The sequence below is a fragment of the Triticum urartu genome, chromosome 2A (assembly GCF_056163025.1).
Source record: "Triticum urartu cultivar PI428250 chromosome 2A, HENAU_Tu73, whole genome shotgun sequence".
Lineage (NCBI taxonomy): Eukaryota > Viridiplantae > Streptophyta > Magnoliopsida > Poales > Poaceae > Triticum > Triticum urartu.
Window position 1 is genome coordinate 369,445,193 of NC_141874.1, and position 20,068 is coordinate 369,465,260.

Genomic DNA, 20,068 nt, shown 5'->3' on the forward strand with positions numbered 1-20,068 from the left:
AGGATGGAACGGGCCGACTTTGTGTTGATTACCATCCATTGAACAAGAAGACCATCAAGAACAAATACCCACTTCCCAACATCAACGAGATGTTCGAACAACTCAAAGGTGCCCAAGTTTTCTCCAAGCTTGATCTCCGTATGGGTTATCATCAGATTCGAATCCATGAGCAAGATATTCCCAAGACGTCTTTCAGGACAAGCTATGGTTCATATGAATACACTGTCATGTCTTTTGGCCTCGTCAACGCTCCTCCGACGTTCTCTCGCATGATGAAGTTCATCTTCAATGCCTACACCAATGACTTCGTTTTGGTCTATCTCGACGACATTCTAGTTTTCTCGAAGAACAAGGAAGATCATGCCAAGCACTTGCGTTTGGTACTCGATAAGTTGAGGAAACACAAGTTCTACGCCAAGTTCTCCAAATGTGAATTTTGGCTCGATGAGGTTCTCTATCTTGGTCATATCATCTCTGCCAAGGGCATTGCCATGAATCCTGAGAAGGTGTCTGCAATTGTGAATTGGGAACCTCCTCAGAACGTGAAGCAACTCCGTAGCTTCCTCGGTCTCGCAAGCTATTGCCGAAGATTCGTTGAAAACTTTTCTAAGATCGCGAAGCCTCTCTCAAATCTTCTCCAGAAGCACGTCAAGTACGTTTGGTCTCCGGAGTGTGACATTGCTTTCAACACTGAAAGAGAAATTGATCACTGCTCCAGTTCTGACTCCGCCTGATGAATCCAAGCCGTATGAGGTCTTTTGTGATGCCTCTCTCCAAGGTCTTGGCGCAGTATTGATGCAAGAGAAGAAAGTTGTTGCTTATACCTCTCGCCAATTGAAGCCCAATGAAAAGAACTACCCCACTCATGATCTCGAGTTGGTGGCAGTTGTGCATGCTCTTTTGACTTGGAGACATCTCTTATTGGGAAGAAAAGTGGACATTTTCACTAACCACAAGAGTCTCAAGTACATCTTCACTCAGCCTAATCTCAACCTCAGGCAAACTCGATGGGTCGAAATGATTCAAGAGTATAATCCGAGTATCGAGTATACTCCAGGCAAGGCCAATGTGATTGCTGACGCATTGAGCAGAAAGGCTTACTGCAACAGTCTGATTCTCAAGCCTTATCAACCCGAGCTTTGTGAAGCTTTCCGCAAACTTAATCTGCAAGTTGTTCCTCAAGGTTTCCTCGCCAACTTTCAAGTCTCTCCTACCTTGGAAGACCAGATTCGCCAAGCCCAGCTTCTTGATGCTATGGTGAAAAAGGTGAAGATTGGGATTGCCAAGAGTCAACCCAAGTACAAGTGCTACCGCCTTGATGACAGGGATACTCTCTTCTTCGAGGATCGTATTGTTGTACCCAAAGGTGACCTCCGTAAAGTTATCATGAACGAGGCTCACAATTCTCTCCTCTCCATCCACCCTGGGAGCAAGAAGATGTATCGGACCTCAAGCAGGCTTATTGGTGGACTCGAATGAAGCGCGAGATTGCTCAGTTCGTGAATGAATGTGATGTCTGCAGAAGAGTGAAGGCAGAACACCAAAGGCCAGCTGGTCTCCTCCAACCTCTTGCCATTCCAGAATGGAAGTTTGACCACATTGAGATGGACTTCGTGACTGGGTTTCCAAAGTCCAAGCGTGGCAATGATGCTATATTCGTTGTCATCGACAAACTCACCAAAGTGGCTCACTTTCTGCCTATCAAAGAGTCAATCACTGCAGCTCAATTGGCGGAACTCTATACCTCTCGAATTGTCTCTCTGCACGGTATTCCACAGGTGATCTCTTCAGACCATGGCAGCATCTTTACCTCCAAGTTTTGGGGTTCTTTTCAGAAGGCCATGGGCACCAACATCTGCTTCAGCACAGCTTTCCATCCTCAAACTAGCGGTCAAGTCGAGCGTGTCAACCAGATTCTTGAAGATATGCTTAGGGCTTGTGTGATCTCCTTCGGCATGAAGTGGGAGGATTGTCTTCCTTATGCTGAATTCTCCTACAACAACAGTTTTCAAGCAAGTTCGGGCAAGGCCCCATTTGAATTCTGTATGGCAGGAAGTGCCGTACCCCTCTCAACTGGTCCGAAACCGGTGAACGTCAGCTTTTGGGTAATGACTTAATCATAGAGGCAGAGGAAATGTGCAAAGTCATTCGAGATAACCTCAAAGCAGCCCAATCCCGTCAGAAGAGCTACTATGATAGTAAGCACCGTGATTTGGCTTTCGAGATCGGAGATCATGTTTACCTCCGCGTCTCTCCTATGAAAGGTACTCGACGCTTCGGTATCAAAGGGAAGCTTGCCCCCAGATACGTGGGACCTTTCAAGATTGTCAGTAAGAGAGGCGACCTCACCTATCAACTCGAGCTTCCTTAAAACTTTGCAAATGTTCATGACGTGTTCCATGTCTCTCAACTCCGAAAGTTCTTCAAGACTCCTGACCGCACCGTCAACTTCAAGGACATTGAGCTCCAAGAAGATCTCTCTTATCGTGAGCACCCAGTTGCTATTCTTGAAGAGACTGAACGCAAGACTCGCAACAAGTCAATCAAATTCCTCAAAGTCAAGTGGTCACACCATTCCGACCGTGAAGCTACCTGGGAACGCGAGGATCACCTCCATTCTGAGTACCCGGCGTTCTTTCAGTCCTAGATCTCGGGACGAGATCCTTTCGTAGTGGTGGAGTGTTGTAACACCCTGGATGTAACTTTCCCAATTTGTACTCCAACTCTTGCCGTTTCCGGCCTTAAGTTATTTTATTTTCTCGGGTTCGGGTTTTTGTCTCCGTGTGTTCTTGTCGTTGTCATGCATCTCATATCATGTCATCATGTGCATTGCATTTGCATACGTGTTCATCTCATGCATTCGAGCATTTTCCCCGTTGTCCGTTTAGCATTCCGGCGCTTCGTTCTCCTCCGGTGGTCATTTATACCTTTCTTTCATGTGTGCGGATTAAACATTTTCGGATTGGACCGAGACTTGCCAAGCGGCCTTGGTTTACTACCGGTAGACCGCCTGTCAAGTTTCGTAACATTTGGACTTCGTTTGATACTCCAACGGTTAACCGAGGGACCGAAAAGGCCTCGTGTGTGTTGCAGCCCAACACCCCTCCAAAGTTGGCCCAAAACCCACCTAAACCCTCTCCATCATCTAGAGCGTTCGATCACGATCGCGTGGCCGAAAACCGCACCTCATTTGGTCTCTCCTAGCTCCTCCTATATATAAATAGGCATCTCCCCCAAAAATCCCGGATCCATTCCTACCCTAACCTAGCTCCCCGTCTCTCTGCGCGCCGGACAACGTCCGGACGCGCCGGACATCGCTGCTGCCCCAAACGGAGGCCGACACGTGGCGCGCGGGAGCCCCACATCACCGCCGCCGCCCGAGGCCCGCCCGGCCCGCTCGGGGCCCCCGCGGCCCAACCGCCGAACGCCGCCGCCTGCCTCTTCCTCCGCCCGAGCCGGCGAGCTCCGCCCGCCTCACCTCGCTGCGCCGCCGGCCGCGCCGACACCGCCCCGCCTCCTCATCGCCGGCGCCCACCTCGCCGCCGGGTCGCCGCCGACGACCGCCGTCGCCCCCTCGTGCTCTCTCCGTCCTCCGGCGAGCCCTCCTCCGGCCCGCGGCCACCTCGCCTCTCCGGCCGTCGTCGTCTTCGTCAACTCCGACGAGAGCGCCGCCACCTCGAAGTCTGTGCGCCCAGATCTGATTCGGTGCTACAGTAAACCCTAGAGAGGGTTGACTTTCTCTCCACTCCCCTTATGTTTTTGGCATTTTTCATCGTGCTATAACTCTCTCTCCGTAGCTCCGTTTTGGGCGTGTAGCATATCAAAATGTTCGTCTCAGAGAGTACATAATTTCATTACATTGCATCATTTTCATTCGAGTTCATCTTGATGCCCTAAATGCTGTTAAAAGAGGGCTACTTGAGATAATTGCCAGATTTGCTGCTCCATTTAGATATTTGTCATTTTTGCCATGATTTTTGTATGCATGATATGCCCATGAGCTCTGCATATGTTTTGTTAAGGGTTTTGCCATCTTTCCAGAGGTGCAACCCATGTATTTTTGTGATGTGTGTGGTGACTAGCACGAGCTTGCAAAGTGAGGCACTTGGTAACGCTGATTTCAGGGACTTAGCATTTCCACTAAGTCCTTGAGCTGTTTATCTCATATGGCCATATGTTCATGTTGTTTCCTAGTGATCCGTGCCTCTTTTGAGGATGATCAGTAGGATGTTTTGTTAATCTTGTAGTGCTCTATGCATCCATGTATTTTTTTGCAATTATGGAGCACCCTAACTTGAGTCAATCGAGCTCTACTTTTGCTACTTCGTGAATCTGGGCAGATTGTCTACTTGTTAGCGATTTTGCCGATGATGTTGTAGTTGATCCGTGCATGCTATGTTATTGTTATTGCCATGTATAGCTTGTATTTTGTGTATTCTTGATGGGTGTATGCTTAGATCATCATGACTTGCTCCGTAGTGAGTGCATCGAGCTCGTAAACATGCCTACTTGATATCTGTTTCAGCATGCTCCAGTTTTCACTAAGTCTGAGAACTGATTATGTTTTTGCCATGTTCACATGCTTGCAATTGTATTTTCTGATCCCTTTTGGCTCAAGGTCACTAAGGGACTTTTGTTAAGCTCTTTGAGTAGCTCCATGCCATACTTTACTTTGCCATGTTCAGGTCCTGTAGCATGTAGTTTTGCTGATCCGAAGTGTGCTACCTGATCTGAAATTCCAGACAAGTGTTAATTTCACTAAGTCTGAAATCTGTTTGCCATATGCATTTTTGCCATGCTTGTTTGAACCTGTTAATGGATGATTTGGCCGTAGCTCAGTGCTAGACTTTTGTTAAGCATCTTGAATGAATCCCTGCCATGTATTTTGTTGCCATGTTTGGGTGCTGTAGCTTGTTCATCTCATTGCATTTAGATGGCTACTTACTGTAAATCGCGGACCGGTGTCATATTTGAATCGCTTGCCATTTCCAAACCGTAACTCCGATTCCGGCGTTCTTTATATCGTTTTCAAGCGATTTCATCTCATCTTTCCAGTGGCACACTTGGATTCCCAAGTTGAGTCCAGGTTCATGCATCCCTTGTCAAATCTTGCATATGCATCCCGCATCGCATCCCGCATAGCATATCATCTTTGCATCATATTGTTTGAGCCTTGCACGTGGTTGATTGTGTCCTTGTTGCTTGTTTGTCTTGTTTGGGTAGAGCCGGGAGACGAGTTCGCTATCGAGGAGCCCGTTGAGTTTTCTTTCGAGGATCCAGTCAACTCTGACCACTTTGCAGGCAAGATGATCATACCCTCGAAATCACTACTATCTTTGTTTTGCTAGATGCTCGCTCTTTTGCTATGCCAATGCTATGATGACTACCACTTGCTTTCAAGCCTCCCAAATTGCCATGTCAAACCTCTAACCCACCATGTCCTAGCAAACCGTTGATTGGCTATGTTACCGCTTTGCTCAGCCCCTCTTATAGCGTTGCTAGTTGCAGGTGAAGATTGGAGACCGTTCCTTATTGGAACCTTATTTACTTGTTGGGATATCATTATATTGCCATGTTATCTTAATGCATCTATATACTTGATAAAGGGTGGAAGGCTCGGCCTCTCGCCTAGTGTTTTGTTCCACTCTTGCCGCCCTAGTTTCCGTCATATCGGTGTTATGTTCCCGGATTTTGTGTTCCTTATGCGGTTGGGTTATAATGGGAACCCCTTGATAGTTCGCCTTGATTAAAGCTTTTCCAGCAATGCCCAACCTTGGTTTTACCATTTTCCACCTAGCCTCTTTTTCCCTTGGGTTTCCGGAGCCCGAGGGTCATCTTATTTTAACCCCCCCCCCCCGGGCCAGTGCTCCTCTGAGTGTTGGTCCGACTGAGCTGCCTGCGGGGCCACCTCGGGGAAACTTGAGGGTTGGTTTTACTCGTAGCTAGTCTCATCTGAGTGTGCCCTGAGAACGAGATATGTGCAGCTCCTATCGGGATTTGTCGGCACATTCGGGCGGTGTTGCTGGTCTTGTTTTAACCTGTCGAAGTGTCTTGAAGAACCGAGATACCGAGTCTGATCGGAACGTCTCGAGAGGAAGTCTATTCCTTCGTTGATCGTGAGAGCTTGTCATGGGCTAAGTTGGGACTCCCCTGCAGGGATTTGAACTTTCTAAAGCCGTGCCCGCGGTTATGGGCAGATGGGAATTTGTTAATGTCCGGTTGTAGATAACTTGAACCTTAACTTAACTAAAATGAATCAACAGTGTGAGTTACCGTGATGGCCTCTTCTCGGCGGAATCCGGAAAGTGGACACGGTGTTGGAGTAATGCTTGCGCAGGTTGCTCTCTAGTTTCTCGCTCGTGCTTTGCCTCGTCTTCTCGCTCTCTTTTGCGAACAGGATAGCCACCATATTTGCTAGTCGCTTGCTGCAGCTCCACATATTTACCTTGCCTTACCTATAAGCTTAAATAGTCTTGATCGCGAGGGTGCGAGATTGTTGAGTCCCTGTGGCTCACAGATTACTATTACACCAGATGCAGGACCTGATGATTCCGCTCCAGATGGCGCGCTAGAGCTCAAGTGGGAGTTCGACGAGGACTCTCAACGTTACTATGTTTCTTTTCCTGATGAGCAGTAGTGGTGCCCAGTTGGGGGTGATCGGGACCGTGTCGCATGTTGGGTTATCTTTTATTTTGGCGCCATAGTCAGGCCATGAGTGTTTGGATGATGTAATGTTATTTATGTACCTTGATTGACGTGATGAGTGTAAGCCAACTATGTTATCTCCCCTTTTATTATCTATATTACATGGGATGATGTGAAGATTGCCTAACTTGCGACATATGCCTTCAATGCGATTATGCCTCTAAGTCGTGCCTCGACACGTGAGAGATATAGTCGCATCGAGGGTGTTACAGCCAAGAGTTACGAAGGGCCTTATATGGGCCAAAAGACGTCATGGGCCATACATGGGCCGGAACATAAAATTGGCTGGAATCATATTGGATGGCCCAGATGACGCTACTGGTCCTAATTCGGATAGGTCGTAACGGGCCCTGGGTTAGCGGGCTATAAATGGGCTATATGCGAACAGGCCATTAACAGGCTTGCCGTGGGCTGGCCCGCCACCTTTTGACCAAGTCAAACGGGCCGGCATTTTCACAGGAATGGCCTCTGTTCGGCCGTGCCACGTGGTGACGTATCATAGGCGCCTTCGGTCCAATGATTGGATGACATCTGTCCCAACGGTGAGGCGACACGTGTTTTCTCCAGCCAATGATGATTTTACACGTGGAAAATCCCCATTGGTCGGGGCTGTTAGCAGGTTATCGGATCCAAAACCGGACCCGATAGCTTAACGATGTTCCGTTACGGTGGATGCCACGTGTCGATCACCCTTGACGAAAGCACTTCTGTGACGCGCAAATTATCGTCATGGAAGTGGACACTTCCGTGATGATAATTTTGGTAATGTCATGGAACACTTCTACGATAGCACAGGTATGACTATCTTGATTCTGTCATAAAATCTTCATGGATGTACATGCATTACAAAAAACGCGACCTACTGTGACAAACACGTATCATCATGGAAGTGTTTTTTTTGTAGTGTCCGTCGCCGCGTAATTCTCCCGGCTCCGACTCCGATGGTGGTGCCGGCCCCGGCCAGGGCTCACCACCTTGCCCCGAGCCATGGCCGCACCTCTATGATCACCCTCTCGTGCCACCACGTCGTGATGTTGGCGGCCCTTCACACCGGTCTGGTCGTTCCAATCGCCGCCGTGGGGGATGTCGACACAACCGCCCGCTCGCCGTTTCGTGCATCTGGCCTGCGGTCCTCGGACCGTACTCGCCAGTCGTGCCTGGCGTCACGCAGGCCCCGGCAAGGCTGCACTTGGGGGACAAGGCGGCTTTCCAGAATGTCGCGGCGAGCGTGGGCTCGGAGATGGCCATTGGGCATCCCGCCCCGTCCGATGTTGTGGGCGCGGCCAGTTCAAATTTGTACTCGACTGACCAGGTCGTCACTCATGTGCCTTCTGCCCCGCGACGCGCCAAAGCGCCATCGTCCTACACACCTGCACGCCTTTTGGAGACAGGCGCATGCTCCCAGATAGATCTCGCGCCCGTGGCCTCTTCTGGCCTGCTCCTGCTCTGTGCGACCCCAACGGGGATCGAGACCAATCCTGAGGCGTGTAACAATGGGCCACCCTCCTCGCCTCATGCTGGGCAGTTGGCCCTGTCTGGCCACGTTGCGGGCCCCCCGAGCCCTTCGTGCGGCCCCGCCATCAAACCACCGGCCTTCCCCACCTCGGGTCCTACCATGCGTGATTTGCCCGCACCGATTCCGAGTGATCCCGTGCCCGCGATGCCGGATCCCACCCATGCCACCGCTCCAGACTCACCACGTGGAGCGCATGCCGACGTGGAACCCTTGGATGCATTTTTGGAGTCCATCCAGCGGCTGATCGCGCAGATTCTTCCTGTGCCTTCCTCCCACAGCCGTAGAAAGGAGTTGCCGCCAAACTCCACACCTCGAAGAAGTGGCAGGATCGCCAAGGCGGACTGCGGCTCAGCTGCAAACTCAAGGCCAAAAGGCTAGTCCTACACGCCTCGGGCTTGTCTCGAACGACGTCCCCATCTCTGCAGCAACCCTGGCGAAGTACGAGCGCCTCTTTCAGAGGCCGCTGGCGCATGATGTGCTAGAGGCGTTCACCGACCTCTTCGGCTGGTGCATCCCAGAGCTCCTCAACCCGCCCGCCGGCTTGCTCTCCCTCCTGCCTCGTGCTGTCGAGGCCTAGTGGTTGTCTAGGCCACCACAGGACCCTACCGTTTCTCCATGGATTACAACCTTCGCATTGTACTTTGGAACGTGCGTGGCCTCAATGCCCCGGCCAAGCGCACCGTCGTTCGCAGAGTGATCACCATTGCATCACCTTGTATCGTTTGCATCCAGGAGACTAAGATGGCTTCCCTTTCGTCCTCGCTTGTCACTGAGACGCTCGGCCCTTCCTTTTCTGAGTTCTTCTTCCTTCCCGCGGATGGGGCCCGTGGGGGCATCCTGCTTGCTTGGCGCTCGGACATGATCGCGCTTTCTGATCCATGCCGTGGCGAGCACCACATCACCGCCTTAGCCTCCTCTCTTGATGTCACGCATCATTGGTGGCTTACTGATGTATATGGCCCGCGGGAAGATGATGATAGGATTTCTTTCCTCGGTGACCTTAGCGAGGTTCGATCGTCGTGCGCTGGCCCTTGGATCCTTGGAGGCGACTTCAACATGATCACAGGGGCGGCGGACAAGAATAACTCCTGGCTCAACCATCGGGTCATGTCCCGCTTCCGCCGCTTCCTCGCTGATGAGGAGCTGCGCGATATCTATCTGCATGGGAGGCGCTATACATGGTCGAGTGAGCGCGGCACTCCGACCCTCACACGCATCGACAGGGTCCTCTGCAATTCTGCTTGGGAGGAACTCCACCCGCAATGCATGCTTCGCTGCCTCTCCTCCGCAGCATCCGATCACGCGCCTCTTCTCTTAGATTGCACCACGTGCTCGCATGGCACCAAGAGATTCCACTTGAGAGGTTCTGGCCGCGCACCAATGGCTACATGCAGGTCGTGCTCGAGGCCTGGGCTACCGCGGCTGATGAGCCGGACCCGTTCCGCAGATTGGTGGCATGCCTTAAGACCACCGCTCGGCGCCTCCAAAGATGGAGCACGAAGAAGATTGGGGACGTGTCCCGGCAGCTTCTGGTTGCTCGCGAGCTGATTGCGTGCCTCGATGCGGCTCAAGATTTGCAGCCCCTCTCCCTAGCCGAGGCTTGGCTACGTCGACGCCTCAAAGTGGCATACCTTGGCCTCGCTTCGCTCGAGCGCTCGATCTCGCGCCAACGAGTCAGGCTTTCCTGGCTGCGGGACGGCGAAGCGTGCCAAAAGTTCTTCCAGGTGCATGCTGCACACCGCAAGCAGAAGAACCGGATCTTCGAGTTGCAGGTGGGGGACACCTCCGTCTCTGACCCTGCCGCACTTGCTGAAGCCGCCTACCATCACTTCACCTGAATCCTTGGAATGACGAAGCCACGGCCTTTCTCCATTGACCTCTCTGCGGTCCACGTCGGGCCCTTCGACCTCTCCGGCATCGACGTGCCTTTCTCTGAGGATGAGATTTGGGCTACTGTCAAGAGCTTACCGCTTGGGAAGGCGCCAGGCCCCGATGGATTTACCGCTGAATTTCTCCGGAGTGCTTGGGACGTGATCAAGCATGCCATTTTCACCGTCTTCGACAAGATCTATGCACTCAACAGGCGTGGTTTCCAGCGGCTCAACGAGGCGCTCCTCACTCTTCTTCCAAAGAAGCAAGATGCGGCGGCTCTCTTCGACTATCGCCCCATTAGTCTCATTCATCTCACCGCGATGCTGTTCGCGAAGGCGCTCTCTCTCCGGCTGGCACCGCATTTGGGCAAGATGATTTCCACGAATCAGAGCGCATTTATTGCCGACCGGAGCATCCATGACAACTTCCTCCTTGTCCAACAAATGGCTAGACTTCTTCATAACCTCAAGATGTCACGGATGCTTCTCAAGCTCGACATCGCGAGGGCGTTCAACTCGGTGGCGTGGCCTTTTCTGCTTGACACGCTTCGGCACCTAGGCTTTGGAAACCGATGGTGCGAGTGGATCTCCATCCTGCTATCCACCGCGTCAACGTGTGTGCTCATCAATGGCGTCCCCGGGCAGCCAATTCTTCACGCATGCGGGCTACGGCAAGGGGACCCTATTTCCCCAATGCTCTTCATCATTGTCATCGATGTGCTCAACTCGCTCCTTCAGCGAGCCATTGAGCAAGGCCTCCTCCAGCGGTTGACCACAAGGCACCTGGCATCGAGTGTTTCCCTCTATGCAGATGATGTCGTTATTTTCAGCCACCCCGACACCCACGACATCCGCACCATTCGCTGCTTGCTTGACATCTTCGGCAAGGCTTTAGGGCTCCGCACAAACTTCGCCAAGTGCTCGGCCGCGCCCATTCGATGCACCGATGAGCACATCGCCATGATCGCGGCTGGGATGGCGTGCCTGATTGCCCATTTCTCGGTGAAGTACCTCGGCCTCCCGCTCTTCATCCGCAAGCCCTCGACGATCGACCTCATGCCACTCATTGACAAGCTTGAGAAGAATCTTTCCACATGGCATGGGTCCATGCTCTCCCTCGGGGATCGCCTCGCGCTCTGTAGGCATGTCCTCTGCGCCATGCCCATCCCCATCCTCGTCGCCATCGCCGTCAACAAGACCATCCTCACTCAGGTCAACCGAATCATTTGAGGCTTCCTTTGGGTTGGCTGCAAATATGCGCGTGGAGGACAATGCCGTGTGAATTGGGACCGAGTGTGTCGCCCCACCTTTCTCAGCGGCATGGGGATTCATGACCAGCAGCGCACTGGCGTCGCCCTGCGCACCCGATGGCTTTGGCTCCAGCGTACCGACGCTTCGCGCCCCTGGAGCCAGCTTCACCTTCCTCATGACCCTGCGGCCATGCAGATTTTCAGAGCTTCCACCGTCTGGGAGGTGCGTGATGGCCGTACCTGCAAGTTCTGGACCGACTCCTAGATCGAGGGCAGGGCCATCTCCGAGCTCACGCCTCTGGTATTCTCTTTGGTGTCTTGGCGTCACCCCCGCGACCGAACGGTGGCTGAGGGCCTACCCTGGCGTGCATGGGTGCGTGACATTGCCGACGCGCTTGGCCCGGCCACCCTCCTTCAGTACGTCGACCTTTGGCATGTGCTGCAAAACGCAACCCTCGCGGCTGGGCCGGATATGCTGCGCCGGAAGTGGACGGAGTTCGGCGTCTACTCCACCAAGTCCTGCTACCTAGTGCTCTTCCATGGTTCTACGATCGACGCTTCATGGAAGCTTACCTGGAAGACATTGGCCCCCTACGCATCAAGGTCTTCATCTGGCTTGCCTTGAAGGATCGGTGTTGGACGGTCGACCGCCTCGCCCGACGAGATCTGCCCCACAACGGCAGATGTGTGCTGTGTGACCAGGCCACCGAGGACATGCACCACCTATTTGCTGCTTGCCCCTTCTCCCGCCAAATTTGGCATGAGGTCCTCTCTTGGTGTAGATCAACTGCCACGATCCCAAGTTCGGACACCATTCACGGAATGGCGGATCGACACCTGCTCTTATCACCATCGGCGGAATGGCGGATCGACACCTGCTCTTCATCACCCACGGCTCTGCGTAAAGGACTCAACTCCATCATCACTCTCACCGCATGGGCAATCTGGAAGCACCGGAATGGATGCGTCTTCGATCAGTTGCAACCCTCCGCCACAAGTCTGCTTCAATCCATTCAAGAAGACGCTTGCTTGTGGGCTAGCGCCGGCGCCAACGGCTTGGCGAACATCATCTCTGAGAGATAGGTTCTAGCATAATGTATCGGGGACGAGCAGCCCCTCCCCTAACTGCTCCGGCTACTTGAGCCCGCGCCGGCTTGTGTACGCGTGGCCAATGTAGTCATCCCTCTTCCTATCAATGCAATGACATGCAATCTTTGTGTATTAGCGAGAAAAAAAATCAATGGCACAACAAAGCGCGCCCCTTCAAGTACAGACAATCCATCAGTCCATGGCCTGGTTAGCTATTTGAGTTGGAAAGCAAAGCAGAGACCAAAGAACATGTTAGGCCAGAAAGAAGTGCAAGTTTTGTGTATCGGTGCCACATTCGGAAGGAATGCAAGACTGCGAAATCGATGCAGATTTTTTGTCAACAATGAACAGAAATTATCTGTGCAGTTACTGTTCTGCATCTCTATACAGAGAGTTCATGGAGACATGAATCTCATATCACGACTCTGATGTTCCCTTCACTATGGCTCCTAAGATGGCCTGATGAAACAACTGACTGTCGTAGCCTTGCAGGTCTACGAAGAAACGAACAAGAGCTACTGTGTGGTAGACGTTGCACCACCCTGGTTCATATCATTCTTGAAACCAGTTCTTTACAGCTGCATCTTTGGTTGCACAAATCAAACATGTTACATGTGACTGTTCTAATAGTACCAGATGCCAGGTTCAACTCGCAGCTAAAAAATAAGTTCATCTTTCATGGTAGAAGATGGTTCATTGTGAACCAGATCTCGACGCACAAGTTGCCGAAGACGAGGCGCCATTTACGGAAGCACAAAAGTTGGACGACGCGGCCCCCTGATTATTTGTAGCAGAAGAAACATTGTCCGAAGAAGCCGATGAGGGCCCAGAGCCACTCCCATCCCTCGTTTCTAGCCGCTCCATCATGCGAGACACAGCAGCAATTCCGGCGTTAACCTCCCTCCTCACATCAGAACCAAGACTCGATATCGTGTCACTCCGAGAGAGCCACCGTTCCTTCCACCCACGGGTGTTCTTCGTTATCGAGTCCTTGTACCTAGCATTGTTAAGGGAGACCACAAATATAAGTTGGCTACAATAATGTTGGTTTTCCAATTCCAAAGGTCTCTGAAGTTTGAAGGAATCAGAGAGTATTACTTGACCGAAACCGACTGCAGGCGAGTCTTGAGTGTGTTTGAGAAAGATTGTGGATCGGATGGTCCAGCTCCATCCTGGTTGATGGGAGATGCTTCATCACCAGAAATTCTGATCAAGGTCATTATGTAGTGAGTGTTAAACAAATATACATGAGAAGAAAAAAAAACACCGATGTAGGCCGTCCGGTAGTTATGTCATCATATGAAAATAGGAATCACCTATCATTTGATCCAACAGGGCAGTTAGATGAAGTATTATTGTGCACTAGTATGTTGGCAGATGCTTCTTCCATGGCATCCACAGGAGCAGACATTATAGCAGGAGAATGCTCACTGTCCCCTACTTGTGGTGAATCTGAAGAAATGGGGTCACTAGAGGTAGTTTCAGTTGTCGAAAATACTACAATTTGTGTGCGACCGTGTGGTCCTGATCTTCCGCGGTGGCCTTCCCTTCTACCATGGCGGTGCGACCTACGTGTCACGGCAGCAGCGGCCAGGTGTTGCACGAGACGTTCTTCAAGCTCAGCATCATCTGTATCAACTGGTACCTGGGAGAAATAGCAGCATCAGCAGCAGTACAGGCATTGGGTGGATCGAGACATGGCAGCAAGAAAGCCATTGGTAGAAGGGCAATGGAAATGCGAAATGACACCTCAAAATGTCCGAGCATTGGATGGCGAAAAACGGCGGTCGTGCGTGAGCGATCTGCTTGCACATTCTTCTCCTGTTCAACAGCCTCAAGGAGCTCTTGACTGTAATTCAAGAATTTAAGTGAGACTTGGCTAGAAATGTACAATTGATCTCACTCCTGGTTTACATAAGAATTTCTACCTCAGAGGGTCCTTCATGCTGATTGCCTGCCAACACATGGGACACTGGGAGCTTCTCTGGCACCTACAACATCAATTACGTTAGTACATCAGAAAGTATATGATAAGGAGTCGCAGTCGCAACACAACGATGTGGTAAACCAATCAACCAACAGTTACAAAGAGAAATTGCAACCCTTCCGAATTACAAGTGACAGTCAATGGGTCATTGTAGTGATCAAGCTACTATATAGTACTCATCTGAAAGTTTCATCTGAGAGTTTCATCTGAAAGTTCTGAATGAGTGGCAGAAGTAAGAAATGAAGATAAATGGTGCAGAACAACAAATCCTCCGGCCAAAAAGTGCAACGCAGGAAACCAATCATTCAGCATCCAAAATATAAACTGCAACTCTTGAAAATATAATGTGGCTCTCGAATCAATTCATCGATGTTTCAAATCTTACCATGAACAACCTAACAGCAGCAAACTTCATACTCGTATGATAGTTTCAGGCAATATCATTCTAAATTTCTAACGGAATGGTTACAGAACTTGACATGGTCCTCACCACTCAAGGATGCACTGGAGATGGAAATCATGCTTGCAGCTTGTAACCTGTGGCAGTTCAAAACAAGAAACCAGAACTTCAGACACGTCTACCACCGAATCGAAAGATTTCCATGGCCAATCACCATTACATCCCCAAGCGAGAGGTAGGTACCGTGGAGGGGTCGCTGTCGCAGAAGGCCTCGAGGCAGATGCTGCAGGCGTCGTCGCAGGCGTCCTGCACGCCGCCCTCCACGAAAGCCGCCGCCGACGAGAGCTTCTCCATCTTGGCTGCCTTCTCGTCCATCCCTCCCTCCCTCCCTCTCTTTTTACTAGCCTATCAAGAACCGAGTCGACCGCAGGAATGGACCGCTGCCTCCCCCGCGCAATCCCTGCAACAACGCGAACGGCAAGAATTAGATATAAAATTCGCGCGGAAATCCAAGCAATCGAGGTCATTCCAAAACCAATCAAGATTGTATGAAGAAATGGAGGAAAATTCGCCCCCAAAATCGCACCTTATCCACCTAGCTAGACCCAAGATTAACAAAGCGAGAGATCGAGATCGAGTGGTTCTGACCGAGTATCCGGGCTTCTCGGATAAAAACAGCAACTCCGTGTGGAATCGTTCTCCTTTGACGGCCGCGACGACGACGACGACGGAGCACGTCTGCGCGGGGGCGACGAGGTCGACGAAGAAATGGCCGCTTTAACTCTCTTCTCTCTCTCTCTCTCTCTCCGCGTGCCCCTCGTCTGCTTCACGCCAATGACGGGTAGACCCAGATGTCGACCCGTTTTGGGGTCGCTAAAACTGGTGGGCCCGTCCTTAGTTTGTGCGGTTCCATCACTGACATGCGTGGACCGCCATATGGAGCAGGGTTGGTGGGGTACGGTGTGGTGCTAATATTATTATTTGGCTCCAGCTCTTCGATTTCACTCTGCAAGGATGTTTAAAAAAATCGTACTAAAGGATATTAATCATATTTTCCTATTTTCCTAGAGACATACAGATATCTGAAATCTATAATAATACATAAATAGTTGATCCCCACTAAGTCTAATTCTCTCAACATGCATCCCTCCACATCATCAAATATGTCACGTCATCATCCACTAGAACTATCTTGTAGGACATGCATACGCCAATTTAATTGTTCCATCTCCAATAGTCCAACATATATGCATACCCTTTGTTCACATATAATTATTTTCAAAAGTAATAACTTTCGATTTAGGTCATTTCATTCATATAGAATGTGTCCAAAATTAATCTTTAAGCTCCCGCAGCAACGCGCAGGGAAATCACCTAGTTTTTTTAGACACAGTACCCACTTTATTTAAGGACACAGTACCCACTTTATTTAAGGAATTTGAGATATACATGTCCTTAGATGGAGTAGTCAGCCACACTCAGTGATCAACCGTTGTTAACATATGCGATTCTATATTCACATCAACAAATGATATCATTTCGAACACCCTGCTCCTGCCAAAATATCCTTTGTCATCTTCCTATAGTGACACATCGAACTATCACAGAGGGTATTGATGACCCAGAGGTCGTCGCTTGCAATTCTCACCTTATGGACGAGCAAAACACTTGCCAGTGAGAGCGCCTCCTAGCAGACGAGTGATTCCAAAGTCTCAAAGACTCGAATACCTTTAAAAATGACAATCGAAGCTGCCATGATATCATCGTCAAAACATATTACGATCATCGCCGCCGCACCCTTACTATCTTGCTTGGCAAAGGCAGCATCGACGTTCACTCCAATAGCCTGTTGGAGGAGGGATCCAAGATGGCGTGACCACGTCCCTCTGCCTCGCCAAGTTGTCATTCTTTGGAGATTGTAGCACGTCCCAGTCCGCCATGAAACTCCCAATGAAGCAATGTGTGGATAACAAACTCTAAAATATAGTTGTATGAATGATCTTTTGTCGAGCATCCAAATTGCCAACAAGGTTACGAACATCATTGTCAACCCAGGTTGTGGAAGTTCCTCGATCAACTCAAAAATCAAGTTAGATGCTTTGCTTGCATGTGTTAGTACCATTAGCTCGGCAACTTCCTCTGAAGCTAATGTTCGCGTGCATTTGGCCATAGTACAATCAAATAGCGAGTGTCTCCATGAGTCCAAGTCCGCGACAGCCCCACTGTAACGCATTGGCCCTATTGTTGATTTCATCATTTCCATTACTCTCTTGTTCCTTTATTTTATTCTTGCGCTCTTAGTTCTAGTCACCAAACATATATAGGCAATGAGATCCAAATAGAACTTGAAGATAAATCGTGAAGACAGATCCAATGTTGAATACAAACCAATTATGAAGATAATGCAATGTATGTGACGCCAAACAAAAATCTTCAAGAAAGATTGGTGGTGGTGTTACCCACCATATAGAAGTACTAGAGGATACCCCACGCGTTGCAGTGGGAAATTCGGCAATGATTTAAAGAGTTAGTAAAAATTGGATATGGGTAATGTGTGACATTCTTTAGATTGACATTTCAGCGCAAAAAAAGTAAACAGTAATCCATCTTCTCAATTTTGAGCTCATCAATCTATTGAAATTGCAGGGTACAAACTATAGCAAATTCAGATCCAGAGGCTTTGAGGAATATGTCGTTGTGATTGGCAGTGAGGAGGGTAGTAGAACAACATATATCGATAACTTACAATAAGAGAATAAGGAAGAGAGCAACACCATATTTGACCACATATAATGTAAGAAAACTAACCGATAATTACGCAGACCAAACTCTTACCTAATGATTGACCTTCAAATCTAAAAGTTATAATAGGGGATTCATACCCTTGTTCCCAATAGAATACCTGCATGAAATAGGTTAAGCAGGGAATGACTACAGGTAGAACAAAACTGGATTGCTATATGACAACCTGACTTGTTGCAGATCTAGAAATAATAAAACTAAGAAATAAAATGTGTTAAGTATATTTGGAGACATATCTTTCCTACCATATGCTTTGCATGGCAAGAGAGATAGCAGGATCCTACAATCAAGAAATTGAGAAATAAACGTGGGTTCCTTTGTCCCGATTCTTTTGTTCTGAAAGATTGAAACAGAAAAACCTTAATGTGGAATCCAACATGTAGCAGCTGGAGTGCGCCCCCATCCCTTGCGTAATGCGTTACCAACCCTTCCTCCCAGACACTGGCTGGGGCACTCGCACTCGGCCTCAACCATCCGCGTGTCACTGGTACGCATCGGTGCTATACAAATGATTTTAAACCCCTTTCTGCGACGACATTTGGAACCGTCGCCTAGTGAGTGACGGCGATATGGAGGGTCCTTCCCACACGACCCAGAAACCAGCACCTCTTGCATGCGGCCCAAAATGATGTACGTTGGGAAGGGGTGATGTGTGTTTTCAATATAGAATAATGTACAATTTAGATGTGGTGCCTACCTCTCGATACAGACAACAACCATGAAGGCAAGGTAATTAAGAACGAGATACGCAGGCTTTGATGTAGGTCGAACCCAGCAATCTGAGCATGTGGGAGGGAATCCTGACAACGCATGAGCTCGAGCTTTGGTTGAGTGACATGTGACAGTGACCGGCCCTAACACGAACTAGGAGGAATCCATTCATGGCCAACACATACCCCTCAGTATCGGTCAAAGGGATGATATATATACACTCGAGGAGCCCATAGATATGTGTGATGTCACAAAAAACCGCACAAGGGAGACGTGGTCAATCAGAAGACCCCCTATACACTGCATGCGGCCAGAAAATATGTATGGGTACGGTGGTGTGTGATGTGTTTAAATCCCAAACGCACAACTTCGATGGACCACCAACTACATTACAAACCGAACACCGTACCTGACTCCAAGCCTGGTTCAATACGTACGATGTCAGTTTCATCACTTCGTGGCGGCGACAGCGGGGGGGGGGGGGGGGTCGTCCCACGCATGCGCTCAAACTTTATTTCGTCTAGCATGGGACAGATTTACATATATCTATACATCTATACACCTATATAGTGTGCGAATAACTTTGAAAGTTGGTCATTGGATGAAGCCAATCCGACGGTACAGAGATGGCAAATCCGAGCACTACTGGCCGTTGGATATTATCTACATTCCACCACATTCTGCCACATGTACAATCTAGAAGACTCCATGGTTGAACTTAAACATAATGCACAAACCTCAAAACACAAGCACTTCTCCTTTCTTCTCTAGAATCTTACATATCTTAATTTCCCAAACTTTTTTTTCTAAATGAATTGTCACTTTTTGTTTTTACCTTTACAATGCACAATTCAATGATTGATTTTGGATGAGATGAAATATAATAATTAAACGAACATCTACATCATGCATATATGACTCAAACCTTCAATGAGCACTGACAATGGTAGCGGGAAAATGATGGGAGAAGAGGCGGGAAACCGATGAGAGGAGTGGCGATAAATGATAGCCTGTTTTGAAAACCTAGTAGAGAAGGAAGCGTAGCCTGGAATGGTAGTTGAGGAATTTTTTGTGTCCATTGTGGCGCAAGTTTTATTAGAAGCCTCTTACAAACCGGAGCTTCTCTCAAAGAAGCCTCGTGGTTCCGATAGGGAAACATGTCCCCCTTGTGGGCGAAACGTAGTCACTGCATCTTTTCGCCTTGTATTTTCTTCTAAGGCCAACATAGAATGACATGACATCCGTGCTGAAATTTAAACTTATTCAGGGTTCATTTGGACTTTTTATACACTAATTGAGTTTCCTAGGCATTTAATGTCCATACTTTAAATCTGAACTTCAAATACATGCTCCAGTTCACCAAAATGGCTAGAAAATTTATACATGTGTCCTTGGGTGCATGTTTAGGTCCCACGCCGGGAATGGGAATGAATTACAACCGTACCCGCATCTTGGCTCGTCCTCAAACATTTGGAATCTCGGTTTTTAAATCCCCGTAAATCCTAAACTCACTAGAAAGTCATCAAAGGTGGCATGGTGTCACGTCATGGCACATATATGTCGTGGTAAAAACATTGTCCAATTTGGGCCAAGATTTATTAGAAACCTCTTACAAAAATCGGAGCTTCTCTCAAAGAAGCCTCGTGGTTCCGATAGGGAAACATGTTCCCCTTGTGGGCGAAACGTAATCACTGCCTCTTTTTGCCTTGTATTTTCTTCGACGGGTAACATGGAACA

At 49.3% G+C, this 20,068-nt stretch overlaps 1 protein-coding gene across 3 annotated transcripts; it reads right to left on the reverse strand.

Moving 5' to 3' along the window:
• Positions 1 to 12,947: 12,947 nt before the first annotated feature.
• LOC125536981 (E3 ubiquitin-protein ligase RHF2A-like) lies at positions 12,948 to 15,670 on the reverse strand. 3 transcript variants are annotated; one of them, XM_048700273.2, is made up of 8 exons: positions 15,467 to 15,670; positions 15,062 to 15,278; positions 14,909 to 14,955; positions 14,360 to 14,422; positions 14,181 to 14,280; positions 13,748 to 14,076; positions 13,530 to 13,637; positions 12,948 to 13,428 (listed from the first exon to the last, which is right to left on the reverse strand). In XM_048700273.2, the coding sequence occupies exons 2-8, from the start codon at positions 15,191 to 15,193 to the stop codon at positions 13,125 to 13,127; spliced, it is 1,083 nt and encodes a 360-aa protein (XP_048556230.1). In that variant the 5' UTR covers positions 15,194 to 15,278; positions 15,467 to 15,670; the 3' UTR covers positions 12,948 to 13,124. The 3 variants fall into 3 exon arrangements, with proteins under 3 accessions (XP_048556230.1, XP_048556231.1, XP_087400030.1); XM_048700274.2 differs by having other exon boundaries at positions 15,405 to 15,655; XM_087543904.1 differs by lacking the exons at positions 14,909 to 14,955; positions 15,062 to 15,278; positions 15,467 to 15,670 and adding an exon at positions 14,804 to 14,862.
• Between the last annotated feature and the right edge of the window lie 4,398 nt (positions 15,671 to 20,068).